The 27,386-nt window shown below is 48.6% G+C and overlaps 1 protein-coding gene across 1 annotated transcript; it reads right to left on the bottom strand.

Annotated features, from left to right (window-relative positions):
- Positions 1 to 11,254: 11,254 nt before the first annotated feature.
- Positions 11,255 to 27,382, bottom strand: LOC142486158 (uncharacterized). Its single transcript, XM_075584816.1, has 5 exons — positions 27,011 to 27,382; positions 25,952 to 26,020; positions 15,845 to 15,898; positions 13,565 to 13,618; positions 11,255 to 12,685 (listed from the first exon to the last, which is right to left on the bottom strand). The coding sequence occupies exons 1-5, from the start codon at positions 27,023 to 27,025 to the stop codon at positions 12,110 to 12,112; spliced, it is 768 nt and encodes a 255-aa protein (XP_075440931.1). The 5' UTR covers positions 27,026 to 27,382; the 3' UTR covers positions 11,255 to 12,109.
- Between the last annotated feature and the right edge of the window lie 4 nt (positions 27,383 to 27,386).

The raw sequence follows: 27,386 nt of genomic DNA, 5'->3' as shown, positions 1-27,386 counted from the left end.
CGTGCTTCTCCCTTTTGTATTTGGAGCCTTGTGAAATCCACCTTTCTTGGAGGTTGAAGGGTAGCTTCTCCAAGATGGGTCTCACTCCACGAGCTGAGTCTAGGATGTTGTGACCTGTTAAGGAATGGTATTTTCTTGCAAACTCCAGCTCTTGCAGCAGGTCCCGAGTTCTCGTAACTTCGAGTAGTCTCTAGCTGTGATCTTGGGAAAGCTGTCGACTCTTTTGAAGAGCGAATCCTTGACTGCTTCGGGGCTACTGTAGCAGTCTTCTAGCCTTTCCCATACTAGGTCAAGACCTACTTGGGGGTGGTTCGCATTTGCTGCCCCGAGTCTCTTCGCGTGTTCCATGGATTCTTTTCCCAGCCATTTGGCTAGCAGTCTGAGTTCTTCCCTAGCTGAGACGCCTAGGCTCTTGATTGCATCCTTGAATGCGAACTTCCACATACGGTAGTTCTCGGGACGGTCGTCAAAGTTGGTAAGTCCTGTTTGCACCAGGTCACACCGGATCATGTACTTGGCCATGTCTGTCAGGCCTGAGGCATCGGCGTGTTGGTCACGTTCTGAAGTAGTTGCTGGGAGGGTCCATGCGGTCGCCTCTTTCTTGGCGTGGTCGCGTGATGACTGCTGATCAGTGTGAGGGGCTGTGTTTTCCCGTGTGGGTGTACCTGGATTGCGAGCCTGATGTAGTGCATCCGTGTGCGCGCTGGCGTGTGGATCACTGTTGCGGCTGTGACTGTCCCAGGTAGCGTGTTCCCTTAAAGGAACAGCATCTTCTCCACGTGGACCTAGCAAGTCTTCGGTGTTGGTGGTATCGCTCCCGTCGTGTTGAGATGGTGTGCTGGTGTTTACACTGAAGAGGCTCCTTACGTAGTCTTCAGTGCGTTTGGCTGGATCCTGTGAGGCTATCCGTCTGTACGGTTGCTCCCCGCCATCCTGTTGCGCGGCTGCTTCTAAGACTTCGGCTTGGGTTATGGCGGCAGCAGCTTCCCTTTCTTGATTTAGGGCCTCTAGGTTGACGTCCACCTCTGTCTTTTTCCGTGCAGCGGTGGCAGTGGCTGCAGCGGCGGTGGCAGCAGCTGTCTGCTCCTCCTCTTCTATGCGGGCCCTTTCTAGTTTCATGGCTGCCTCTTTCTGAGCATATGCGGCCCTGGCACGTGCGGCCTCTGCGGTGGCTCGGTGGCATTTACGCTTGCGCTAGACACGTGATATTGCACTGATCTTGCTGACCTTGACGAGTGTCTGGATGTTATTTATTTATTTATAAAATATTTTACCAGGAAGTAATACATTGAGAGTTACCTCTCGTTTTCAAGTATGTCCTGGGCACAGAGTTAAGACAAATAATACATGTTTACAAATACAGTTACATAATGAGCAGGGTATACATTATATACAAGACATTGCATGCACAGTTAAAGATAATTCTTATTATGGGCATATGAAACAGTTACAGACCACATTAAAATGTGTGACAGCCTTAGATTTGAAAGAACTTAAACTGGTGGTGGATGTAAGAGTCTCCGATAGATTGTTCCACTTTTGGGGTGCACGGTAAGAGAAGGAGGAACGGCCGGATACTTTGTTGAGCCTTGGGACCATGAACAGTCTTTTGGAGTCTGATCTCAGATGATAAGTGCTGCATGTGGTAGGGGTGAGGAGCTTGTTCAGATAGCTGGGTAGCTTGCCCAAAAAGAATTTGAAGGCAAGACAGGAAAGGTGAACTTTGCGCCTAGACTCGAGTGATGACCAATCTAGTTCTTTGAGCATTTCACAGTGACGGTGTGTTATAGTTGCATTGGAGAACAAAACGACAAATTGAGTTGTAGAGGGTGTCAAGTTTGCTAAGGTGGGTTTGAGGTGCCGAGCCATATACAGGACTACAGTATGTCTCCATAGTCAATAATTGGCATTAGCATCTGCTGTGCAATACGTTTTCTGACCAGGAGACTTAGGGAGGATTTGTTCCTGTAGAGTACCCCTAGTTTGGCATACGACTTGGTTGTCAGGGTATTAATGTGCATCCCGAATGTTAAGTGGTAGTCAAACCATATGCCCAGGTATTTAAAACTAGTAACATGAGTTAGGGTGGTGTTAGTGTTGGTTGTAATCTGGAGCTCAGTCACTGGAAGCTTTACAAATTTAGTCTTGGTTCCAAACACCATTGTTACAGTCTTGTCAGTGTTTAAAAACAGTTTGTTTTGGGAAATCCAGTTTTCGAGTCTGAAAAAGTCTGACTCAAGTATGTATTGAAGGTCAGAGAGGCTATGGCTGTGTGCATATAGGATTGTGTCATCTGCATACATGTGTATTGAGGCTTCCTGACAAACTGTGGGAAGATCATTGATGAACACTGAGAAGAGTAGGGGCCCCAGAACAGAGCCTTGCGGGACACCACAGGTGATAGCCAGGGGGTTGGTTAGCGCCAGAGATGGACACATGTTGGGATCTACTTGATAGGTAGGACTGAAACCAGTTTAAAGCATGCTTCCCTATTCCAGAGCTCTGGAGTTTGTTAAGCAGGATAGCATGATCAACAGTATCAAAAGCCTTTGCAAAATCTAGGAATACTGCACCAGTGAGTTGACCCCGTTCCATTTCACACTGGATTTCATTGCAAACTTTTAGCAGGGTAGTTACGGTGGAGTGTTTGGGGCGAAAGCCAGATTGGAATTGGCTAGGAAAATTTGTCTTGTTATAGTAATCGCTTAATTGGGAGTGGACACATTTTTCCATGACTTTGGATAGGATTGGGAGAAGGGAGATTGGTCTGTAGTTTGAGACAGTGTTTTTGTCCCCACTTTTGAAGACTGGGACAACTCTGACAGCTTTCCAGGTCTTAGGGATATGGCCAGCAGACAGGATAACGTTGAATATGGAAGCAATTGGTTTGGCAACTACTGGGGCTCCAAGTCTTAGGAACCTAGATTGTAGTAAGTCAGGTCCACATTACTGCTCAGTTTTAATTTGAGAAGCGCTTGTGTAATCTCCTCTTCGGATACTGGGCCAAATTGAAAATTGTGGGCAATGTTGGGAGGGGGTGGGGCTATAGGGGTACTCCGAGGATGAGATTCAGGTTTATGGTTTGGGTTGCGTTTTGCTAATAAGTTAGTAGCACACCCCACAAAGTAATCATTGAATGCATTTACAATGTCGGTGGGGTTTGTCAGAGTAATATCGCCCTTAGTGATATTACTTGGCTGTTGGTGGTTAGAAGGCTGGAATATGTTGTTGATAACCTTCCAGAAGTTAGCTGGGTTTGATGTGTTCTGGAGGAGATTGTCACAGTAATATTGTGCTTTTGCGTGCCTTGTTTGCCTTGTGCACACGTTCCGCAGGCATCTGTAGTGATTGAGATCCTTGGTAGTGCTAGTTATTTTGTGGCTTTTTCACAAGGCATCCCTGAACTGGTAGAGTGTTATAAGGTCAGGTGTAACCCATGGAAGGTGGGCACCCCGTACCCTTATTCTGCGTAGTGGAGCATGGGTATCACAGAGTTTTAAGAACTCGGATTGTAAATAGTCGAGCGCAGAATCAGGATGTGCTGGAGCGCTACGATGCGGTCTCCAGGAGAAGCACTTTTCTCTCGCTTTGGGCGTCCTTGATGGTGGTCTGCAGCAAGCCGTCGCGCTCCAGGTCGGTTCCCTCCTGCTGGTCACGTTCGCTGAGGCTTTCTTCCGTGTTGATTCTTTCAGGTAGGCGAGATATGTTTGTGACAGCATTTGGTAGCGTTTGTGACTTGACCTTAATTGTGCTATCGCTTGCCTAATCTGTCTCTCCTGATCGCTAGTACTTGCAACGTTACATATTTCACAACCAGTGTCCTCCCAGGCCTTCTCTAACTTTTCGCGGTGTGCGTCAATGTCAGTTTCGTACTTTTTGTGGGCCTTTTGTGTCAGTGTGACTGTCCGTTTAGGCCTTGCATCTGCCTGTGCCTGTTGCAGTTGCGCAGCGGTCTATGTGTCTGAGTGGTCACCCTCCTGCGTGATGTCTGGTGAGGCTCTGAGTTCTGCCATGCTTTAGGTGTGTGTAGGCCTTTAGCCACTGCGTGTGGCGTGCGGTCTTTTACCTGCATCAGCGATGGGTGACTGTCTCAGATGATGCAGAGCAGTGTCCTGCCGCATTCAGTGTAGGGGTAGCTGTACTCACAGATGTCCGGTGGCTCTGACCCGTGTCCTGCCGGGTGTCCGATGGCGTGGCCCTTGGTGGCGCTAACAGGGGGATGTGCGCAGGGGTAGGTGAGATGGTAGCTCCTCACTACAGAGCTGGGCAGAGGGTGAACTCAAACAGAAAAAGGCAAACAAAGTTCTGTGTGCTATGAACTGTCTGTCTGCACAGCTGCTGCCTTGTGTGCAAAGTTGGTTGCTGGCTGTGTGCAGTGTAAGCTGACAGCTGTACTGCTGCAGGCTGTGTGCAGTGCAAGCTGATTGTTGATAGTAAGGCTGCTGCTTGTCAGTCTGCAGAGACTGCTCTGTGTAAGCATAAAGTCTTTGAGTAGCAGCTCCTGTATGTGTCTGTAAGGCACACGGTCCTCCTTTTCACTATTCTGAGACCAGTCACGTTTAGTATGAAAAGCCCAGATAGTTTCAACTCGTTCCTGTTACAAGCACAACAAGTACTTTGTCTTTTCTTCACTTTATTGGGGAAAGCAGAGATTCCCCAAGGTACTTGTGGATGATGGTGTTGTGGGAGAATGTCTCTATGGTGAGTGTGCTTGATAGTGGGGAAAGGAGAAAAGGATGAGGCCTTGCCAGTAGAGAGCATAACAGAAGGTACTCACTCAGCCAATGTAGAAGGTAAAAGGAAGTGAGAGCGAATCTGGGTAGCAGGATAGTCTGGGGACAGACCATCTGTGAGCAAGGCAGAGGGGGAGAGCAGACTAGCCCATTCTGAAAGAAAGGCTGAGGTTGCTATAGCAACTCACTGACTATGTCTATATAAACAACATGTGTATCAAAATGTTGTCTTTTACACATGCAGCAAGCTTCTGGGACAGGGAAAATAACAGGCAGCTAACTAGGGAGAAATGAATCCCATAAGCTGCAAAGGGAGACAGAGGAATATGGAATCTAGTTCCAGGACAATGGTCACCCTACGCCTTGCGCATCTGCTTGGGAAATGGGGCCACTGCCAGGACCGCATTGAACATCCGAAGGAGACAATTGCTCAAAGAACTTCTTATAATAGAGATTCGAGAAGCCATCCGGCCCCGGAGCCTTGGATGGTTTCAGCTTGTCGACTACCCGTGACAATTCTTCTATTGTAAAGCTTGCTCCCAGTACCTCCCTATCCTAACTGCCTAATCTTGGCAGCTTGGAGCTTTCCAGGAACTCCCTTAGAGCTCTTTTTGTTCTAGAATTGTGTGCCACTTTTACTCCATTGCAGCCCTTGTACCCTCCCCCCCCCTGCCTAAGTGAGATTGGGGGGTCTGCTTCTCTAACTACTTCACTAGTTGTTGGGCTGTACCAATTGGTAAACAGGAGGGCTGAGTGCTCCACGATGTTGTGGGCAGAAACAGGACAGGATCACAGGTTACTTTTGTTCTTGCTTGGTGCAGCACCTCCAGTCAGCATGGATCCTCTGTGAAGGCAGGGGATGGTCCATGCAGACACCTCTTCTTCTTTAAGCAGACAGTAAATCACACTCCATTATATTTTCTTGGTATTTATTGCATGCAGATTTCATAAAAGAGCCATTACATTCTTCCCTTCCAGCTGTGCCCTGACTCAGGCTTTAGGCCCAGGTCAGGCCTGTTGGACCTCTCCTCACATCTCCTTATGAGATGGGGGCAGATGTTGCTCACTCCACAGAGGGAGGAGAGAAAATGACAAAAGCCCAGAATTTAGGAAAGTACCATTATTTATATCCTTTGGGGAGTGGCTGTAACTCTGACTCATAACAAACCAGATCTGGATACTGATAGGCCCTCACATCCAGTGTGTGGTCCAATCAGTACCCACCCCTCAGGTTGGCACTCTCTTGCTGTTGCTAAGGCCCGCCCTTGGATACTCTGTTACAATCCAAGGATTCAAAACCACACAAGGCCTTAGGAAGGAATTATCCCCTCCACTTCCAGCACCTAACAGGGCTTACATTGGTACGGCCCAGGAAAAGACATAGCGCCCAGGAGGCTATGCTATACCATCATATAGATCTTCATAACATTTTTTAAAATTCCTCCACTATTAGTTTTGGGTTGGCCGTGGTAGATCCTGATTTGCGCTCACTTTCAGAATCGGAGCCTGCGTTCCGTGACTCTGAACTTCCCGCCTTAGCCATCTCCGATCTATTAAAATAATCCGTTAGTACCGGGGTCCCCCTTTTGGCCTGTTTGGATGTTCCTATGGTTGCCGCCGCTGTCGGATTTGCGATATTTATCTGCCGCTTTAGATTCTTTTTACTGCCGGTGGGGGCGGAGCCCAAGTTTTAGGCAACTATTTCCCTTGCCGACGCGCATGCGCTCCCCTTAGAACATTTTTAAAAGAGCAAAGTTATTCAATATTGCAGGTGACTGCTGTGTCACTCCTCTGAAGACGAGCCACTTTAATAAAACTGCAATTTGGTTTTCAGGCGTGGGCGTTGCCTAGTGGCAAAGGTATGTATAGCTGCTTTTGAATGTTACTATTTTGCTTCAGCAGCATCTTGTTTAGGATCAGGCTGTTTTTTTTTTTTTAAATTTTATGTTTGTTTATTTATTTTCCTGGGGAAGCTGTGCCTTTAATTCAAACTGGTGGTGGCCATCTTGGATCCGGCTGAAACGCAGGTTGGAACGCACAGAGCAAGACAGCTCAGTCAATCAGCTGCTCTGCTCTGTCCCCCTCCTCACAGCGGGGGCGCAGGAAGGCGGCGCAGGAAGGCGGCGCAGGAAGGCGGAGGGGGGTGTGGGCAGGGCTGAAGGTAAGCCCGGGCACACAGCTCCCTCTCTGTCACAGGGCAATGGCGGCCATTATAGATGCCACACAGCCGAACCAGAGCCTCGCACCACCACCGCACATACCGTTTACAGTCCAGCCCTTAGATGGGAGGCAAGTCTGAAAGCCCCGGTGGCGCAGATAGCCGTAGACCGCTCCGCCTATAGCCGCTAGCTCTTATCTTCTTTATTGGTGCCCAGTGTGTTAGGAGGTACTGGGAGCTCGGTGGTGCCGCAATGTCACTGCCTTTTTCGCCACTCACTTTTATTCTGCTCCCGTGGTGTTCGCCTCCTAGGTCATCCGACCCGTGGGTGATCCGGCAGGGGGGCACGAATAGCCCGCGATCGCAAGCAAGTCTGCTTCTGGGATTCTTGGCATATAATAATTATTATTTTTTCTGAGTTTGGACTAGTATTACTCAGTCAATGTTTATCTTAGGGAGCTTCAGCCAAACCCGACTATCCCTGTCAGGCTCCAAACCACGCCCCTCCACTCTTTCTTAAATCTGTCTCAGCGTTTCCCCTACTGAAATCCCTCTCCTGGCTTCCTATCAAATCCCGTATCTCACACTCAATTCTCCTCCTCACTTTTAAAGCTTTACTCTTCTGCCCCTCCTTACATCTCAGCCCTATTTTCTTGCTATGCACCATCCCGACACTTGCATTGTACCCCCTTTCTATCTAAAGCTCTCTCCCTCCTTAAACCTTTCTCACTGCCCCACACCTCTGGAATGACCTTTAAAACCCACCTTAAGACACACTTGCTTAAAGAAGCATGTGAGTAGCACCGTGGATAATACTAAACACATGATACATAAAGCTTGGCCCCCTGCAGATGCACTTACCAGAATGCCCTCCTACTGTCTCTGTAAATTCTTCCTACCAATTAGATTGTAAGCTCTTCGGAGCTCCTCTTCCGAAATATTACTTTTTGTATGAAGCACTTATTCCCATCATTTGCTATTTGTATTATTTGTTATTTACGGTATATGATTGTCACGTGTATTATTACTGTGAAGCGCTATGCACATTAATGGCGCTATATAAATAAAGACCTACATACATACAAGTCTGGTTATCAGGCATCTCAATGTTAGAACAGAAGGATTGTTGGGTGGGGACAGAAATCAGGTCTCTTCGGCTCAAAGCATGCTGGGAGCTGTAGTCTTAGCACCTCCTCCCAGCATGCACACATTTATTGGGGCAGTGTTAGGTGCTCAGGAGGAGATATGACACATAAAAGGAGCAGTTAGGGGAGGAGCTGCTTTGCGCGTTATTATAAAGGGAATATATGAGAGTTTGCACCTGTAACTGCCTCTGTTTCATATTTTCTTTCTGTTAATTACATGAAGGATCAAGGCACAAAACATGATATAAATTTAATAAGAATAGATATGACACGGCCTTCTCCTGCCGGCACCTCTTAGTTTTATTTCCTCTTCTGTTATCAATATTCTGCAGCTTTCTGCCTGTCTGAGAGTCACAGCCCGCAACTATCGTCTGTGCAAGTCTGTATAGTAAAGAGGGAGAGATGACCACGTATCTTGATAATAGTAATTTTGCCCATTACTGTGCTGTATGTGTTTGGTGGTGTGGGGGAGCTGTATTGATGTAAATGTAGGCCATGTTTTTGTTTTTTTAAATACAGGATTGGTACAGCAGGCCAGCGGGGACAACCCAAGGACCCCCAGCCACCCACAGGGACCACCTGAGGAACCACGGGGGACAGCTGCGGGGAAGAACCAGTGGCCCCACAGCTGTGGGGGTCCCAGCCACCCACGGGGCCACCCGAGGGCCCCCCAGACACCCGTGGGAATCACCCCAGGGCCCCGAGACACCCGCAGGGACCACCTGGAGGCCCACAGAGCCTAGCGGGGATAACCCAAGTCCCCCAGACACTGGTGGGCACCCCCAGGGTGAACTGTGGAACCTGCGGAAACCCATCTGGACTACCGGGGCCCCCTGCTGGACTGCGGTATTAATCCTGTGTGTAAAAAAAATAATGGTTTCATGAATATTGTAATGGTTTATTAGGGACCTAGGAGGTGGGTAGTGGGGCTGTTATGTGTATTTTTGTTTATTGTGGGTAGTGGGGGTGGGTGAATGGGGTATTGGTCCCAAGGAAGGGTGTTTAGGCCTACCGGGTGGGGGGTAGCGGGAGGGGTTAACCCCTTCATTACCTTAGCGATATTAACCGCTAAGATAAAGAAGAGGTTAAGTCATCCTGCAACCCCCCCGCAAGGCCTAAACACCCACCCAGGGCCAAATACCACCTTCACCCACCCCCGCTACAATAAGCCTGGCACGGGTGTATAACCCCTTCATTGCCTTGGCAGTAATGAAGTTGCCTGTAAATGCATTTTTTATGCATCAGATTCATGCCGGGGGTCTCTGGTGCTGATATTAATGGATTTCATCTCCGGGACACATGCATTTTATTTTCATCGCTGCTTCACCCCACCTTCTTGCCAACTTTTGTGGCAGGACAATTTGGAGAAGAAACAGCCATTTTAAAGTGGCGATCAGCCGCAATAAGCTGATCAGGGCTTATAGAATTGAGCGTGTTTGAAAAACCGGCGATCAGTGCCAAAAAGTGGCTTATCGCCGCGCGTCTGCCGATTTTTATTTTTTTTTCGGCAAAAAACCCGGTAATTTTTGCTCTTATCGCCAGCTTCTCTGGGCTTACTCGCTGCTTACTGCATTAGGGCCTTAGGGAGGATTTGTTCTTATAAAGTATACCAAGTTTGGCATAGGATTTGGATGTCAGGGTATCAATGTGCAACCCAAATGTTAAATGGGAGTTGAACTATATGCCCAGATATTTCAAACAAGTAACAGGGGCTAGGATGGTATTAGAGTTGGTTTTTATCTGAAGCTCTGTCATTGGAAGCTTTAGCAATTTAGCTCTGGTCCCAAATACCATTGTTACAGTCTTGTCAGTGTTTAAACTCAGTTTGTTTTGGGAAATTCAGTTTCAAGTCTCAAAAAATCAGATTGAAGTATGTGTTCAAGGTCAGAGAGGCGAGGGCTGCGTGCATATAGGATAAGATCTAAGGCCTCTCACAATAACCCGTTAGGAATATTAATTCCTCATCTATCCGACATAAGTATAAAATATACTCTAACCAAGACCCCTAATACAGAGTTACCCACCTTATACGGGAGCAGCTGCCAGACGAGTATAGTAAATATATCTTATTTCTTTTACCACTGGAGGGCAGCGTGGAGTTACAAGGAGTGGCGCCCGTAAGGACGACGTGCCAGTGAGACGGAAGGAGATGCGCGCACACTTTTATGTGAAACGGATATATTTGGGGAGGGATTTAGTAGTCTGAGTGAGAAAATTGATATTTTGTCACAATGGATAAATGTAAAAATTAACCATTTAAAAATGCACAGATTTTATCCACCTTTTGGAAATTGGGGATGTTGCCTAAAAGTCTGAGAATGCCACCCATGGGCTTTAATGAAGCAGCATTTGTGGGCTAAAGGGAACAGCATTATGTATAAAGGTATTTTGGACTCGATATAAATAATTGAAGCCAAAAACTAATATTAAGTAAATTGAGAATGGAAAAATCTTCAGCACAAACGTACAGAATGTGATATTCTGAGAGATCTTCCAGATGTTATCAAATCCCACAATGAATATATAGAAAATGTCTGTATAGAACGAGTCAAACAAGAATATGCCAATAAAACGTTTAATTGGGAGATACAGGGGCGACAATTCAGGTAATTTAGCCGGTCAGCCAGTAGAGCAGGTCAGCCGGTCAGCCGGTAGAGCAGGTCAGCCGGTAGAGCAGGTCAGCCAGTAGAGCAGGTCAGCCGGACAGCCGGTAGAGCAGGTCAGCCGGTCAGCCGGTAGAGCAGGTCAGCCAGTCAGCCAGTGGAGCAGGTCAGCCGGTCAGCCGGTCAGCCAGTGGAGCAGGTCAGCTGGTCAGCTCTGAGATCAGCATTACTTATATCCCCTACACGTTGCCCCCTGCATGTAATGCTGCGGAACAGCCCGCACTGCATATACTGTACATGAGATACTTAACCCTTTCTTTTCGCTCGACTCTAATCTGAATGATTTGCTAATTGGTTTGTAATTAGAGAGATATTTGTAGCAGAATCCCATGTATGTTCTTTTTACACTTTTAGAAACCGTTTTGTGTAATAAAAGATATGACAGATCAGAGGGGCTTCCTGTTTGCACGTGTGTTTTGGCAGAAGTGTATATGTGACCCTATAAACCTGTCTCACACCCGGGCTTGGCAGCGTGACACTAGTGCAGGATCCTGGGGAAGAATCACTGAGCTGTTAGCAATAGATACAACGGATAGAAAAGACACTACACATAGGTTGGATTAAAGAGAATATTTTATTGAAATAATTAATCTCTTTGCTGGTAGGGGCCTGCAGCACATTGCAGAGCGATATAGTAACACGCAGAGCAATGCATTGCAGGCCCCTCCGGCAGCAAAGGGGTGAAGATCAATGCAGGGTGTATAAAGATCTCACTGATAAGTCATGCACAAAGGGCAGTTTGTTGCTGTGATCCAGAGGAAGGCGAAACATAACCCCTGCTGTGCAATGGGGGAAAAAAATTCCTTCCTGACCCCATTAAATGGCGATCGGAGGGTCCCTGGATCACTGCGCAGTGAGATCAGATGGAGCAGCACAGATCAGCGTTATTATACACAGGGGCACACTCAGTATATAGAGATGCGGATGATGGGGCCCTTGTGCCCCTGTGTATAACTCACCTGCTCCCCCATCCCCCTGCATATCTATCCCATTCACCCCCTTTCCTCCCGCATATCTCGCAGGGCCGGCCGTCCATTAGACGGTCGCCTAGCGCGCAAAGGTTTTAGGGGCGCATTAATAATAATTATAATTTTTTACTCTTATTATTTTTTATTTATTTATGGGTTTTTTTAAAATTATTTTTCTTTTTTTTATCCAGTATTTTGGCGCCCTTTTATTTTTATTATGCGTCGCGCTGGGTTGCGGTCGTAGCCCCGATAGCTACGCCACTGTTTATTTTATTATTTTATTTATCTTATTATTATTTTTATACAACTGGGGCGCAAATTTTAAGTTTCACCTAGGGCGCATGAAACCCGTGCACCGGCCCTGCTCCTAGTTCTCTCACCCTCTCATGCCCAATATTCCTATCTCCCTCTAGTACCTGTCCCTCCCGCAGCCTTCCTGATCTTATCTGCCTCTCCTGCTGTTAAACCAACTTCTCAGGGCCCCTAGAATACCCCTGTTTCTATGCCCTGGCCCCTCTGCTACCTGCCCCCGGGATCTTCTCCCGAACCTGTGAAAGGGGAAGCAGCACATCCCTCCACACCTCTCGTATTCCCCTTCGTTGTTGTCCACCTCGTCACCCCACTTGTCGTCCGCCTTGAAGTCCGTCTCGCTTTCCGTCTCGCTGTCCACCTCGCTGTCCGCCTCGCTGTCCGCCTCGCTGTGTGCCTTGTTGTCCGCCTCGCTGTCCGTCTCGCTGTCCGCCTCGCTGTCCATCTCGCTGTCTGCCTCGCTGTCCATCTCGCTGTCCGCCTCACTGTCCGCCTCGCTGTCTGCCTCGCTGTCAGCTTCGCTGTCCGTCTCGCTGTCTGCCTCATAGCCCGTCTCGTAGCCCGCCTCGTTGCCCGCCTTGCAGCCCGCCTCGTAGCCCGCCTCGTTGTCCGCCTCATCGTCTGCCTCGTCGTCTGACTCGTCGTCCGCCTCGTCGTCCGCATCATCGTCCTCTAGGACAAAGGGCACCACCTTTGTGCGTCCGCTGACCTGCAGGAGACATGAAGTGTTTGTAACCAGGGACAGTGATACTCTGTATCGCAAGAGTTCCTGTGACACTTATACCCCCTCCCCAATACCCAATTATACCGCCCTCCACAGGGCCAGTACCTGTTATACGCACCTCCCCAGGCCCAGTACCCAGTTATACACCCCTCCCCAGGCCCAGTACCGTTGTACCCACCTCACCAGGCCCAGTACCCAGTTATACACCCCTCCCAAGGCCCAGTACCCGTTATACCCTACACCCCTACCCAGGCCCAGTACCCGTTATACCCACCTCACCAGGCCCAGTACTCAGTTATACACCCCTCCCCAGGCCCAGTACCCGTAATACCCACCTCACTAGGCCCAGTACCCATTATATACCCCTCCCCAGAACTCCGTTATATGCCCCTCCCCAGGATCCTTTACACAGACCCTCCCAGACGCAGGACCCCCTACGGTGGAGGTGTAATGCCACATGGGTAGTGGAAGGTTTCTCAGAGAAGGTGTCCATGTGTCACAGCTGTATCATCACCTTGGATGAGAAGTCTCCCTACTCTCTGCCTTTCCTATCTCTCTCCAGTCAGTCTCTCTCTCCACCTTTAATCTTATCTCTTTTATTTATCTCTGTCCCTCCTTACTTTTGTTTCTATGGTTTTCTCCACCCCCCCATGTAATAGGGGCACAAACCTCAGATTTGGGGAACACTCCCATCCCATGAGACCCGAGGAAACAGGGACGCACTAACCTTCATTAAAACATCTCCAGCAGGTTCTGTATTATTACACTGTAAAGTGTTGCAGACTTTTCCATAAATAGTGTCCTGTACAACAGCTAATAGCACAGTGTGTGCGACAGATTCACAGCTCCGCCATTCCCATTTACCTCTAAAGCGCGGTTTCTTGATTCTTCCTCGTCGCTGTCCTCATCCTCCCATGCCTGTGATACAGAGGATAGTAATGTGATCACATGTATTCCTCACTCCTATACATGTCCTGGTGCTGTATGGGGGGTTTGACGGTTAAGCCAATTGTCCACAGCACTCAAACAGTAATAATCTTCACAACCCAACGTTGCTTCGCAATGTTAGCAACGCTTCATAGTAATAGACTCCTTCACGGCCCGTTCCCCGACAGGGGGGATAGCCGGGACAGGTGTCCCGAGCCAGGTGTCTGTGGGGGGCCCGGCCGGCGCTGCAAGCTGGGTCTCTAGCCTGTCCAGCTGCCAGTACTCTCGTGGCCAGGTCCCGGATCTCCCTCTGCTGTAGGCCTCTTCTTTCTGTCCCACGCCGAGCTTCCAATGCCGGCGCACCTCTCTGATGTCAGCGTGCCGGAAGTAAGCTTGGCCCAGTTTCCCGCGTGCGCCAGCGTTAAAAGCACATGGGACAGAGAGACCTGCAGCTGCGGGGAGAGCCGGGGCCCGCAGAGAAGACCTGCAGAACTTGCAGGACCAGCCGGGGCCCCTGGAAGGGGGGGGAGAAGGGAGGGAAGGGGGTGAGAAGGGTGAGGAGGGGGGATAAAGGGCGGGGGAGGAGGGGAGGGGAAGAAAGGGGGGGAGGGGGGAAGGAGGGGGCTTTGAAGATGTGCTGCTCAGGGGTTTGGTGCTCTTGCGTCGGGCAAAGTGATGTCTTGAGGTGTACGGCAGGGGAGGTGAACGGGAGGGGCGGCGAACGGGAGGGGGGGTGAGGTGGAGAATGGGTGGGGGGTTGAGGCGGCGAACGGGAGGGGGGGTGAGGTGGCAAACGGGAGGGGGGGTGAGGCGGTGAATAGGAGGGGGGGTGAGGCGGCAAACGGAAGGGGGGGTGAGGCGGTGAACGGGAGGGGGGGTGAGGCGGTGAACAGGAGGGGGGGTGAGGCGGTGAACGGAAGGGATGTTGAAGGGGAGGCGGGGTGAGGCGGTGAACGGGAGGTGTGTCCGCGGTAGGGTTGACGGGGAGGGGTGGTGATGCGTGTGTGGTGGCAGGGTAGATGACCGCGTGCGTCTGCAGTTCCGAGAGGGCGTGCGTCGTGTGAGTAACAGAGGTTGGTGTGTGGGAGGCGCGGTGAAGGTGAGCTGGGTCGACATTAGGGTGTGCGGGCCATAGAGGGTGGCGGAATGGCATTGCTGAGGTGAGGGGAGGTGTGGGTAAGCGGTGAACGTGAGGGGTGCTGGCAGACTACAGAGGAGTGCGTGCGGTACCGAGAGGGCGTGCGTCGTGTGAGTACCAGAGGTTGTGGGGTGGCAGGCGCATTGAACGTGATATGTTCCAGGATCCACAGTAAGGTGTGAGGGACAGAGAGGGTGCCAGCGTGGCATTGGGGATGTGGTACAGAGGAGTGTGTGCGGTCCAGAGAGGGTGTGCGTGTTCGCAAGTGGTGAGGGAGGGAGTGAAGACGCGCTGATCGTGAGGTGTGGGGCCACGTTAGAGAGTACGGTGTGTGGTCCCGAGCGGCATACAAATTGGGTTGAGGTGGTGGTGAGGCGGTGAACAGAGGTGTCCGAAGAGGCGTGCTACCGTGCGGTGTTGGGTGCCGGGGGTGAGTGTTGTGTGAGGGTGGGGTGCAAATGCATAAAATGGCATATAGTTTGTTTCTAAGAAGAAACTGTACCTGAGTATTCGGCAGGGGATGAGCAGTGGGGTTATTTTATTTTCTGATGTGAGAGCAAGCAGTGAGGCGTCAAAATGGCTCCCAAAGCTCAGTGAATCTTGGGAGAGTGTGGCAGTGGTGTAGGTGTGGTGAGCGAAGGCAGCAGGCCAATGAGAGGTGTGCGGGGGCGGGGGTGCCGAGGGACCAATCAGATTGGCCTGAGGCTGAGTGACGGACCAACGGACCAATCTGATTGCCCATAAGCACTGCTAACATACAACGTTTTCAAAAAAATATATATAGATATGTTTGTATCTCACTCTCGCGCTCTCTTGCTCTTGCTCTATCACACACACACACACACACACACACACACACACACACACACACACACACACACACACACACACACACACACACACACACACACACACACACACACCTTTTTTAGGACTCTAGCACTGTAGCACTGAGAGTCTTCGCAAACACATAGAGATACAGCGAGACATGAAGGGACACAAGATACACTCAAAAGGAACATGAAAAATGACACACACCGTGTATGCGGCAGATTCACAGCTCCGCCATTCCTATTTACCTGTGAAGCGCTGTTTCTTGCTTCTTCCTCGTCGCTGTCCTCCTCCTTCCATGCCTGTGATACAGAGGATAGTAATGTGATCACATGTATTCCTCCCTCCTATACAGTACATGTCCTGGTGCTGTATGGGGGTTTTGACGGTTAAGCCAATTGTCCAAAGCACTCAAACAGTAATAATCTTCACAACCCAACGTTGCTTCTCAATGTTAGCAACGCTTCGGAGTAATAGACTCCTGCAAGGCCCGTTCCCCGACAGGGGGGGATAGCCGGGACAGGTGTCCCGGTCCAGGTGTCTGTGGGAGGGCCCGGCCGGTGCTGCAAGCTGGGCCTAACCTCTAGCCTGGCCGTCTGCCAGTCCTCTCGTGGCCGGGTCCCGGATCTCCCTCTGCTGCAGGCCTCTTCTTTCTGTCCCACGCCAAGCTTCCAATGCCGGCGCACATCTCTGATGTCAGCGTGCCGGAAGTAAGCTTGGCCCAGTTTCTCGTGTGCGCCAGCGTTAAAAGCACATGGGACAGAGAGACCTGCAGCTGCAGGGATAGCCGGGGCCCACAGAGAAGACCTGCAGAACTTGCAGGGCCGGCCGGAGCCCCTGCAGACACCGGGCCAGGCCGAACCACCCACAACGTAAGTCTGGTTTTTTTTTAAAGTATTGGGGGGGGGGGGAGTGGGTGTTGTTTTTATATGCATGGGGGGGGGGGGTTATATGTATTGGTGTCTTTTAAATATGCATTGGGCTATTTTTTCTATGCATTGGTTTCTTTTTTTTATTTGCACTGGGGTTTGTTTATATGCACTGGGGTTTGTTTATATGCATTGGGGTTTGTTTATATGCACTGGGGTTTGTTTATATGCACTGGGGTTTGTTTATATGCACTGGGGTTTGTTTATATCGATTGGGGTTTATTTATATGCATTGGGGTTTGTTTATATCGATTGGGGTTTGTTTATACGCATTGTTTTTTTTAAAATGTATTGAGTTTATTTTATAAGCATTGTTTTTTTTGTACACCGAGAGGGTGCATGTGTAGTGAGAATGAGAGGGAGCATATGTCTGTATATAACCATTAATGTGTGTATCTGAGTGAGTGTATGTTACTGTCTGATAGTTTCTATGTTTGTAAAGCATAATGAGAAGTGTGATTGTGTGTGCGCGTATGCAGTGGTTGACAAATCACCAAAAAAGCTACTCGTCACCTAGTACCAAATGTGTGCTGCTTGGGCCAATATTTACTCGCCCGGGGGTTAAATCCACTCGCCCGGGGCGAGCAAATGTATAGGTTTGTCGAACACTGCGCGTATGTATATATATATATATATATATATATATATTGTGACAAACGGCTTACTCCGGGGCTCCGTCGTTTGTCCGGGACTGTTTAGAACACGGTCTTTTAGGGTAGGTTAAATGATGAGGCGTCACGTACTGTTCCTTTAAACAGGCTATGCCTGGTTTATTCAGTCCCAGGCACTGAGACTGCCACAGTGCATACAACAGAAAACAGATCAAAACAAAAGCTGCTCACCTGAGCGATAACTTAACTTAGATATCCCTGACTCAGGGTTGGAAGTGGCTTTTCCACTTCCAACATCAAAACACGGTACTTTTGCAGTCTTACACAAATGAACAGAAAGATTGAACCTGTTTGGGGAAGAGGCTTCTCCCCTCTGTAGTTCAGCAGCCTTCCAGCCTCCTGGCTCTTGTGGGGAGACCAGAGCAAACAGGAAATCAGTCTTTCATACCTGATTCCTAATTAGCATGACAGGTGACAGAAATCAGGCAGCAGACAAACTCTGGTCTGGATCTCTCATCCCTCAGTTCCAGCGCTTGCCAAACTGTGGGATGGAGTGTATGTATTATAAGGCTGCACTCCCAGGCCAAACAGGATAGAAACTGTCTAGTATCCTGGGAGCCCTATATACGGAATTTATTACCATCCCCTGGTTTCTGTCACATATCCTCCCCCCCAGCTCAGACCTCGAGGGATGAGCGACCATGGATATTAGGGAGTGCATCCTTGACAACCCGTCAGCATTGCCATGTTTGTGCCCTGACCTGTGTTCCACAGAAAATTTAAAGGGTTGTAGGCTTAGGAACCACCTGGTCACTCTAGCATTCTTTTCCCTGTTTTGACACATCCAGGTAAGGGGTGCATGATCTGTGACCAACCGGAATTTTCTCCCCAACAGGTAGTATTTGAGCGTCTCTACAGCCCACTTTATTGCGAGACACTCTTTCTCTACTATGGAGTAATTTTTCTCCTGGGGATTTAGTTTCCTACTTAAATAAAGGATGGGGTGCTCCTCACCTTGAGACTCCTGGGAGAGTACCGCCCCCAGCCCTACCTCAGATGCGTCGGTTTGGACTACGAACTCTTTGGAGAAGTCAGGTGTGACCAACACTGGTTGGGCACAGAGAGCTTCTTTCAGGCTTCTAAAGGCCTGTTCGGTTTCGGGGGACCACTTTACCATTAGCGGTCCTCTTGCTTTTGTGAGGTCAGTTAGTGGGGTTGCCTTAGTTGCAAAATTGGGAATAAACCTTCTATAGTACCCAATTAACCCCAAAAAGGTCCTTACTTGTTTTTTTGTAACTGGCCTTGGCCAATTTTGTATCGCCTCCACTTTGAGTGTTTGGGGTTTGAGTAAACCTCTGCCAATAGAATATCCCAGATACTTGGCCTCCTCCAGACCAATAGTGCATTTAGCGGGGTTAGCAGTTAGTCCAGCAGACCGGACTGCGTCAAGCACAGCTTGGACCTTTGGAAGGTGGGATTGCCAATCTTCACTATGGATTACCACATCATCCAGGTAGGCGGCAGCATACCGAGCATGTGGTTTTAAAATTTTATCCATCATTCTTTGGAATGTGGCGGGAGCTCCATGTAAGCCAAAAGGCAGCACCCTATACTGAAAGAGGCCGTCTGGGGTTGAGAAGGCTGTTTTTTCTTTTGCCCTTTCTGTGAGGGGAACCTGCCAGTACCCTTTTGTTAGGTCTAGGGTTGTGAGATATCGGGCTTTGCCCAGTCTCTCTACAAGTTCATCTACCCTGGGCATAGGATAAGTATCAAATTTTGACACCGCGTTTAGTTTCCGGTAGTCATTACAAAACCTTGTTGTACCATCTGGCTTTGGGACTAAGACTATAGGGCTGTTCCACCCACTTTGGGATTCCTCAATTACACCTAGTTTTAGCATTTTTTTAACCTCTAAACTTATAGCCTTTCTTTTGGCCTCTGGGATTCGGTACGGTTTAAGGTTAACTCGGACCCCCGGTTCAGAGACTAGGTCATGTTCAATTACGCTAGTTCTACCTGGCCGTATAGAGAAGATTTCTTTGTTTCTTTTCACTAAATTCTGAACCTCTCGTTTCTGATGAACAGACAGGGTTTCAGCTATGCTAACCTCTGGGTCAGTTTCTTGATTCTCTGACGGACCTGGGGGTACTAGGGTTAACAAGACTTCTCTATCTTTCCAGGGCTTGAGTAGGTTTATATGGTAAATTTGCTCAGGTTTCCTCCTACCTGGCTGTCTTACCTTATAATTTACTTCTCCCACTCTTTCCAAGACCTCATATGGCCCATGCCATTTAGCAAGGAATTTACTCTCCACGGTGGGAACCAGAACTAGTACCCTATCACCTGGAGAAAAAATTGTGACCCTAGCACCCTTATTATATGTATTCCTCTGTGCTTCTTGAGCTTTCTCCATGTGTTCCCTCACTATGGGTAGGACTGCAGCAATGCGGTCCTGCATCTGGGCAACATGCTCTATTACACTTCTGTAAGGGGTAACCTCGTGTTCCCAAGTCTCTTTGGCTATATCCAGTAAGCCCCTTGGGTGTCGGCCATACAATAGTTCAAACGGGGAGAAGCCTGTGGATGATTGGGGAACTTCCCTAATGGCAAATAACAGGTACGGTAACAAACAATCCCAGTTTTTCCCATCTTTATCAACCGCCCGCCGTAACATGCTCTTTAAGGTTTTATTGAACCTTTCCACTAAACCATCTGTTTGTGGATGATAGACTGAGGTTCTGAGATGCTTGATTTTTAGGAGTTTACATAGCTCTTTCGTTACTTGGGACATAAATGGTGTTCCCTGGTCAGATAGAATCTCTTTAGGAATCCCGACCCGGGAAAACAGAACTACTAACTCTTTTGCTATGTTTTTAGCTGAGGTGCTACGTAGGGGAACTGCCTCCGGATATCGGGTGGCATAATCTAATATTACCAATATATGCTGATGTCCCCTAGCAGACTTTATTAGGGGTCCTACTAGATCCATAGCAATCCGGTCAAATGGTACCTCTATTATGGGAAGGGGTACCAATGGGCTGCGGTACGCCTTGAACGGGGCGGTGATCTGACATTCTGGGCATGAGGAACAATAATTCGTAATTTCTGCCAGAACCCCAGGCCAATAGAAGCTTCGAAGAACCTTTTCTTTTGTCTTTTCCACCCCTAGGTGTCCCCCCAATGGATGACTATGTGCGAGGTGTAATACTACGTTACGGAATGTCCGTGGTACCAACAATTGTTTAGTTGTAACTGATTTCCTTTTATCAACCCGATATACTAGGTCGTTCTCTACCTCGAAGTAGGGGTAAGCAAGTGACCTATCTGGTTGGCCAGGAGTACTATTCTGGTCCCGTATATTTCCCCTTGCTACCGCTAATGTGGGGTCCTCCCACTGGGCCTTCTTAAAACTCCCAGGACTGACCTCTATGTCAGCGAGGGTCTTATCCGGTTCTGGGGTGGTAAGTGTCTGCTCAACATCTTGATTTGGGGTATTCCCTACCAAAGTAGTGATGGGGAAGGGAATTTTACAGCACTCCTCCTTTTCCCCCTTCTTATTTGGGCCCTCGTCAACCTCCATTTCTGAAAAAGGGAAAGGATTTGTTTCTTCTAATACTTCATTATGGTCCGCTATTGAACTCTGGGCGCTATTCTGAGCGGGGGACCACATTTTTAGAAAATGGGGAAAGTCGGTCCCTATTAACACATCATGTGCCAGTTTGGGTACAATACCCACCTTGAAATCTAAAGAACCAAACTCTGTTTCAAAAAAAACATCAACAGTGGAATATTCATGATTATCCCCATGTATACAACAAATTGCCACTCTTTGTGAACTGTTTCCCTGTTTCTTCTTAATGGGCAAGAGGTATTCGGACACTAGTGTGACCATGCTCCCAGAGTCAAGAAGTGCCCGAACCCTCTTACCATTAACCTTTACAAATGCCCACAGATGGTTATTCAAGGGGTCCTCTGGGCTAGGGCCCATACATTGGGACAACAGCGAATAAGGTTCCACGCTGTTGCATTGCATGGGCTCATCATTTAGTGGGCAGATTTTTGCTGTGTGGCCCCTCTCATGACAATTTACACATTTAGGTACATAGTCTGTGTCCCACTTAGAGCCTTTTCCCGGCTCCCCATGTTGGCTATTGCCCTTAGTGTGCGAACCACTGTTGCTGGTGCTGCATGAAGGTGGTCGCCGCTCTTCAGCGCCCCTTAACCCCGGTACCCTTTTACCGTCTCTGGAAGAGTCCTGGAACCTCGGGTAGTGGGGTTGCTCCACGACTGTGGGTTGCGGGTGCTCTTCTGCTGCATTGTACCTTTCTACGAGGGCCACAAGCTCATCCGCATTGTGGGGGTCACTCCGACTGACCCAACGGCGTAAGGCAGAGGGAAGTTTCCTCAAGAACTGGTCCATGACCAACCGTTCCACGATGTGGCTGGCTGAGTTGATCTCGGGTTGTAGCCACTTCCGGGCGAGGTGGATGAGGTCATACATCTGGCTTCGGGTGGCTTTATCCATCGTGAAGGACCATGCGTGAAACCTTTGGGCGCGAACAGCCGTGGTTACGCCGAGGCGGGCGAGGATCTCGAACTTCAATTTTGCATAGACGTTAGCTTCGGCTGGCTCTAGATCAAAGTAAGCCTTCTGGGGTTCGCCGCTTAGGAAGGGTGCGATTAGACCAGCCCACTCAGCTTCTGGCCATCCCTCTCTCTGTGCCGTGCGTTCAAACGTGAGAAGATAGGCTTCCACATCATCCGAGGGTCCCATCTTCTGAAGGTAGTGGCTTGCCCTGGTCATTTTCGGTACTGGGGCTGCCGCTGCCAGTGGAAGGTTACTGATAGTCCCCCTCAGGATCTCGAGTTCCTGCTGTAAGCCCTGAGCGAACCGCTGTTGCTCCTCTCTCAGCAAGCGGTTTGTCTCTTGCTGGTTTGCATTCGCGTTTTGCAGGGCTTCATTCGTCTGTTGCTGGTTTGCATTCGCCTGTTGCTGGTTGGCATTCGCCTGTTGCTGGTTGGCATTAATCTCTTGCTGGGCTATTAGCAGCTGTTGATGAGCTGCATTCGTCTGCTGCTGGTTTGCATTAGTTTCTTGCTGGGCTATTAACAGCTGTTGCTGGGTTTCATTCGCGTCTTTCTGGGCAGCGACATTGCGTACCAGCGCACCCACCACGTCTTCCATCTTGTTTGCAGAGGATGAAAAAAACTTTTTTTTTTTTTTTCAAAGTTCTTCAACCCGCAGACCCCCTAGTGCTCTGCCCGCATTCTCCACCATATGTGACAAACGGCTTACTCCGGGGCTCCGTCGTTTGTCCGGGACTGTTTAGAACACGGTCTTTTAGGGTAGGTTAAATGATGAGGCGTCACGTACTGTTCCTTTAAACAGGCTATGCCTGGTTTATTCAGTCCCAGGCACTGAGACTGCCACAGTGCATACAACAGAAAACAGATCAAAACAAAAGCTGCTCACCTGAGCGATAACTTAACTTAGATATCCCTGACTCAGGGTTGGAAGTGGCTTTTCCACTTCCAACATCAAAACACGGTACTTTTGCAGTCTTACACAAATGAACAGAAAGATTGAACCTGTTTGGGGAAGAGGCTTCTCCCCTCTGTAGTTCAGCAGCCTTCCAGCCTCCTGGCTCTTGTGGGGAGACCAGAGCAAACAGGAAATCAGTCTTTCATACCTGATTCCTAATTAGCATGACAGGTGACAGAAATCAGGCAGCAGACAAACTCTGGTCTGGATCTCTCATCCCTCAGTTCCAGCGCTTGCCAAACTGTGGGATGGAGTGTATGTATTATAAGGCTGCACTCCCAGGCCAAACAGGATAGAAACTGTCTAGTATCCTGGGAGCCCTATATACGGAATTTATTACCATCCCCTGGTTTCTGTCACAATATATATATATATATATATATATATATATATATATATATATATATATATATATAATAGTGTGTGTCTGTGCTTCTACAAGAGTATCAATCTGTGTGTATTTTAGTGGGTGTGTGTGAATATAACTGATTGTGCGTTTGTATTTTAGGAGCAGGAACCTGTTGGTACTCCGTTCCTGCAGTTTTTTAGGAGCAGGAACATGTGTGTGTGTATACTGTAGGTGTGAATATATATATATATAGGAACGAAACTCTGTGCCGCTATCTCTCTCTCTCTCGCTCTCTTGCTCTATCACACACACCCCTACCTACACACACACACACACACACACACACACACACACACTTTTTTTTAGGACGCTAGCACTGTAGCAGTGAGAGTCTTAGCAAACACTTAGGGGGCTATGCAATAAGCAGTGATAAATAGTGATAAGTCATTTTAAGAGCGCAAAGTGCTCTTAGAACGTAACGTTACTCCGAGCGCTATTCCCTAAGCCGCGCAAACAGGCCCTTTGCGCTCTAAAACTGACTTTTTCCTGGAAAAAAGTCCAACTTTGCTCGTACGATGAGCTGTTTGCGCTGAATCCTGCCCTTCTGCGGGATTCACTAAGCAACGCAAACTTATTGTACTTATTCTAAACACATGAAACATAAAGCTTGGTCCCCTGCAGACGCACTTACCAGAACTCCCTCCTACTGTCTCTGTACGTTCTGTATGTTACTTTTATGTCTAAAGCACTTATTCCCATGATCTGTTATTTATATTATCTGTTATTTACTTGATTACCACATGTATTACTACTGTGAAGCGCTATGTACATTAATGGCGCTATATAAATAAAGACATACAATACAATACTTGAACGTTGTGCTGAATAAAGCTCACCAGCTAAAGCAGGTGATAAAAAAAGCAGGACTCTGAAAAAATTCTTTGTTTAACTTTTTACAGGCGCAAAACCCGTGGCCGTCCCGGGGTCCCCGCGGGCCTGCGGTACCAATCTTGTGCCTACAAAAATACTAAACATTATCTCTAACTAAATACACCCCCCTAACACATACAGTACAATAATGTGCAAAATAACTATTATCCAGATATGGATAATAGATTATTTGCTCATTATTAAATACTACATTAGCATACCTAAATAAAGTAAATAAAAACAGTAGCCAGCTAATCCAATGAATACAAGCAGTAATAACATCAACAATGAATTAATTAAACCATTTAACCAGAACGCAAACCCATTGAGCTTAGTGCAAAGCCCCCATAGAGATACAGCGAGACATGAAGAGACACAAGATACACTCAAAAGGAACAAGAAAAGTGACAGATCTAGTATAACAAGAGACAGACATACGCAGGGTTAATAAGAAAAGAGACAGTCGGATGCTCACAGAGAAATGATCAGATAGATAACCTGTTTCGGTGACAGAATCAGGACAAGTTCCAATAAAAGCCAGACACACTCCGGGTAACAACGTTTTATTTAAACACCTGGAATCTTGACCCCTCCGCCTGTAGTTTGGGAAAGGCTGAGGTTTTGGTATCTAAGTGTGTGGGGTTCTCTGTGTCTGGAGAGACCCCTAAATGTTCTCTCTGTGTCTAGGGAGACCCCTAAATGTTCTCTCTGTGTCTGGAGAGACCCCTAAATATTCTCTCTGTATCTGGAGAGACCCCTAAATGTTCTCTCTTTATCTGGAGAGACCCCTAAATGTTCTCTCTGTATCTGGAGAGACCCCTAAATGTTCTCTCTGTATCTGGAGAGACCCCTAAATGTTCTCTCTGTGTCTGGGGAGACCCCTAAATGTTCTCTCTGTGTCTGGTGAGATCCCTAAATGTTCTCTCTGTGTCTGGGGAGACCCCTAAATGTTCTCTCTGTGTCTAGTGAGACCCCTAAATGTTCTCTCTGTGTCTTGGTGACCACTAAATGTTCTCTCTGTGTCTGGTGAGACCCCTAAATGTTCTCTCTGTGTCTGGGTGACCCCTAAATATTCCCCAGTGTAACTTGCTTCAAAATAACCCAGAAAAGTAGCATTGAGCCTTCGGTGACCGGGCGCTATGACCAGAGGGACTAGGCTCTCCCTTACCTGTGAGTGTGGACTATGTCCCCACTGGCCTCTCCCTCCCCCCTCCCCTGGCAGTGAGGGTGACACGGCCGGGGGAAGAACCAGGGAGGTTAGAATTAGACAGAGGCGCGGGGTCAGCCTACGCCCTGCCATGAGAGTCCCGCCCACTCTGCCCTTTATTGTGAATATTGGTAAATATGTTGGTTGTACATGTTTAAAATAAAAAAAAGAATAAATAAACAATGAAAATGAATAACAGAAATAAAATAAAAGGTGGTGGGAGTGGCGAGTGGGCGCGGCTTATTAACACGTGTGCGTTCCTGGGGCCCATTCTCGCCAGACGGCCGGGTAGGGGGAGTTACGGCCATTGGATTAGGTACCTTTGGCCTTTACCCAATGAGCGAGCACTCCGGCAGGGGGTTGGCACTTATTAGGTTAATTGAAGTTTTAATAGAAAGCCGCGGCCTCGCATCGCCAGACCTCGTGTTTGTGGTTATTTATGTATTGGTTATGGTGGGGTTTGGGACGCCAAGTGTAGAAGGGAAGAGGGGGGGGGGGGAGGGGGGAGGGGGGTGGTCTCACAGTCTACGAGGTCATGTTTCTATTTTATCAAATGTTTCCCCAGGAAAAAATTCATTGAGTTACCTCTGGTTTTCAGGCATGTCCTGGGGGAGTTATCACAGAGACACAGAAACGTCGCTGAGTTTGGGTTAGTAACTCCCTTAACCTCTCAGCAGGTGAATTCCCCCTTGGCGCTTAACACGTTAAAAACAAGCGTTGCTATTTCTCTGCATGAAGTTGCAGGTAACTGGAAGAGTTACACAGTGACGGCTATTTCATCACTCACCTTCCTCACCCGAAACGGTATTCTTTTCGGTGTTATTTTCGGCTCCTCTTCGCATATCAATTCTTCGATCTGTATGCAGGACAATGCTTTAAGTCAGGGTTGTGCAACCTTTTCCCCCTGCTCCCCCCCTCCTCCCTCCTTACCTTGTCTCCGGCGTTCTGACGTATATATGTGATATCACTTTGCTATGGCAACGCCACATCATGTGACCTCACAGTGTCATTTGACGCCATGTTGCTGTCGCCAGAAGCCGCTGGAGACAAGGAAAGGGAGCTTACAGAGGCCTTACGCGCGATCGCCGGCATTTAATTTAAATGCTGTGGGGAATAGCGAGGGGCCTCTGTAAGCGCCAAGCCCCTCCTCCGCAAGAAAATGTTGCGCCCCTCGATTTGAGCACCCCTGCTTTAAGAGATATTCTGGGACCCTCCAACTCCTCCATTGGACCCTTCCTCATACTGACAGACCTTGCAGAGCTCAGTATTACCTGCTATGATGCCTCTCAAAATACCATGCTAACTCATTCTGAACATACGTGTCCTTTCTACATGTTACTCAGCTAGTATGACCAGGGCTACAGACAGCTTTCCAGGGGCCCAGGACTAGTTTCCACCGGGGACCCTCACCCATGGGTCAGCGACCTTGCGAGACATCCCCCCCCAACCTGTTTTCTCTTGCACTGCCATAGACTACAACATTTCGGCCTGCTGGCCTTTCCCAGGTAAAGTGGATAAACACACTAAAGCCAGTAAAGAAAGGCCAGCAGCCGAAACATTGTAGTCTGTGGCACAATAAATGATCTTTTTTGATTCAAATCCGTGTGCCCTTTTCCATCAATCATATTGTATATATTGGACGAAATGCCGGTCTTCCCTGAGACTTAGGGGCACCGGTAAAGGTATCACTACTTATTGTTTTTTTTTGGTGTGCAGCAAATCCCCATCATTTTTGCGTTCTCTTGCGCTGCCCCAATCTCACACACCACCTTGCTCTCTCACCCCCCTTTTACACTCCCCCGTCACCCTTTCCTTCCCCAAAAGTTGTCCTTTAATCAGATCTTACCTCAGGTGTCTCCATCTCCCTTGGAAATGTTCTGCCTTTAAACTATGCGGCTCCTCTTGATCCGAACTTTCTTAGCTGACCCCTTTTAGAAATCACTCACGGGCGGTTTGGGTCCGAGGGATCTAAAAAATAAGCGACTCCAAAAAGATGTGAAATGGGGCTCTGAGGGGGAGACTTAAATAGTGGAGTGGAGGGTGTGAGGTGGCGGGTCAGTGATGTTGGTGCGTATGGGCGGGAGGCAGCAGGTGTGTGGCGGGTGTGTGAGTGAGGACAGGTGTGTGTTGAGTGCGTGCGGCAGCTGTGAGGCAGAGGCGGCCGGGTGAAAAGCAGAGGCGGGAGGGGGGAGGCGGGAAGGGGAGGAGGGGAAGTGGAGGGG

This window comes from Ascaphus truei, unplaced genomic scaffold, assembly GCF_040206685.1.
Source record: "Ascaphus truei isolate aAscTru1 unplaced genomic scaffold, aAscTru1.hap1 HAP1_SCAFFOLD_758, whole genome shotgun sequence".
Classification (NCBI taxonomy): Eukaryota; Metazoa; Chordata; class Amphibia; order Anura; family Ascaphidae; genus Ascaphus; species Ascaphus truei.
This window is presented reverse-complemented; position numbering and strand designations above follow the sequence as displayed.

Coding starts and splice junctions, on each gene's coding strand:
- LOC142486158 (XM_075584816.1), bottom strand. Junction 15,899..25,951: donor TACCGTTTCGGGTGAGGAAG/GTGAGTGATGAA, acceptor TCTGTATCACAG/GCATGGAAGGAGGAGGACAG. Junction 12,686..13,564: donor CAAGAAACCGCGCTTTAGAG/GTAAATGGGAAT, acceptor TGTCTCCTGCAG/GTCAGCGGACGCACAAAGGT.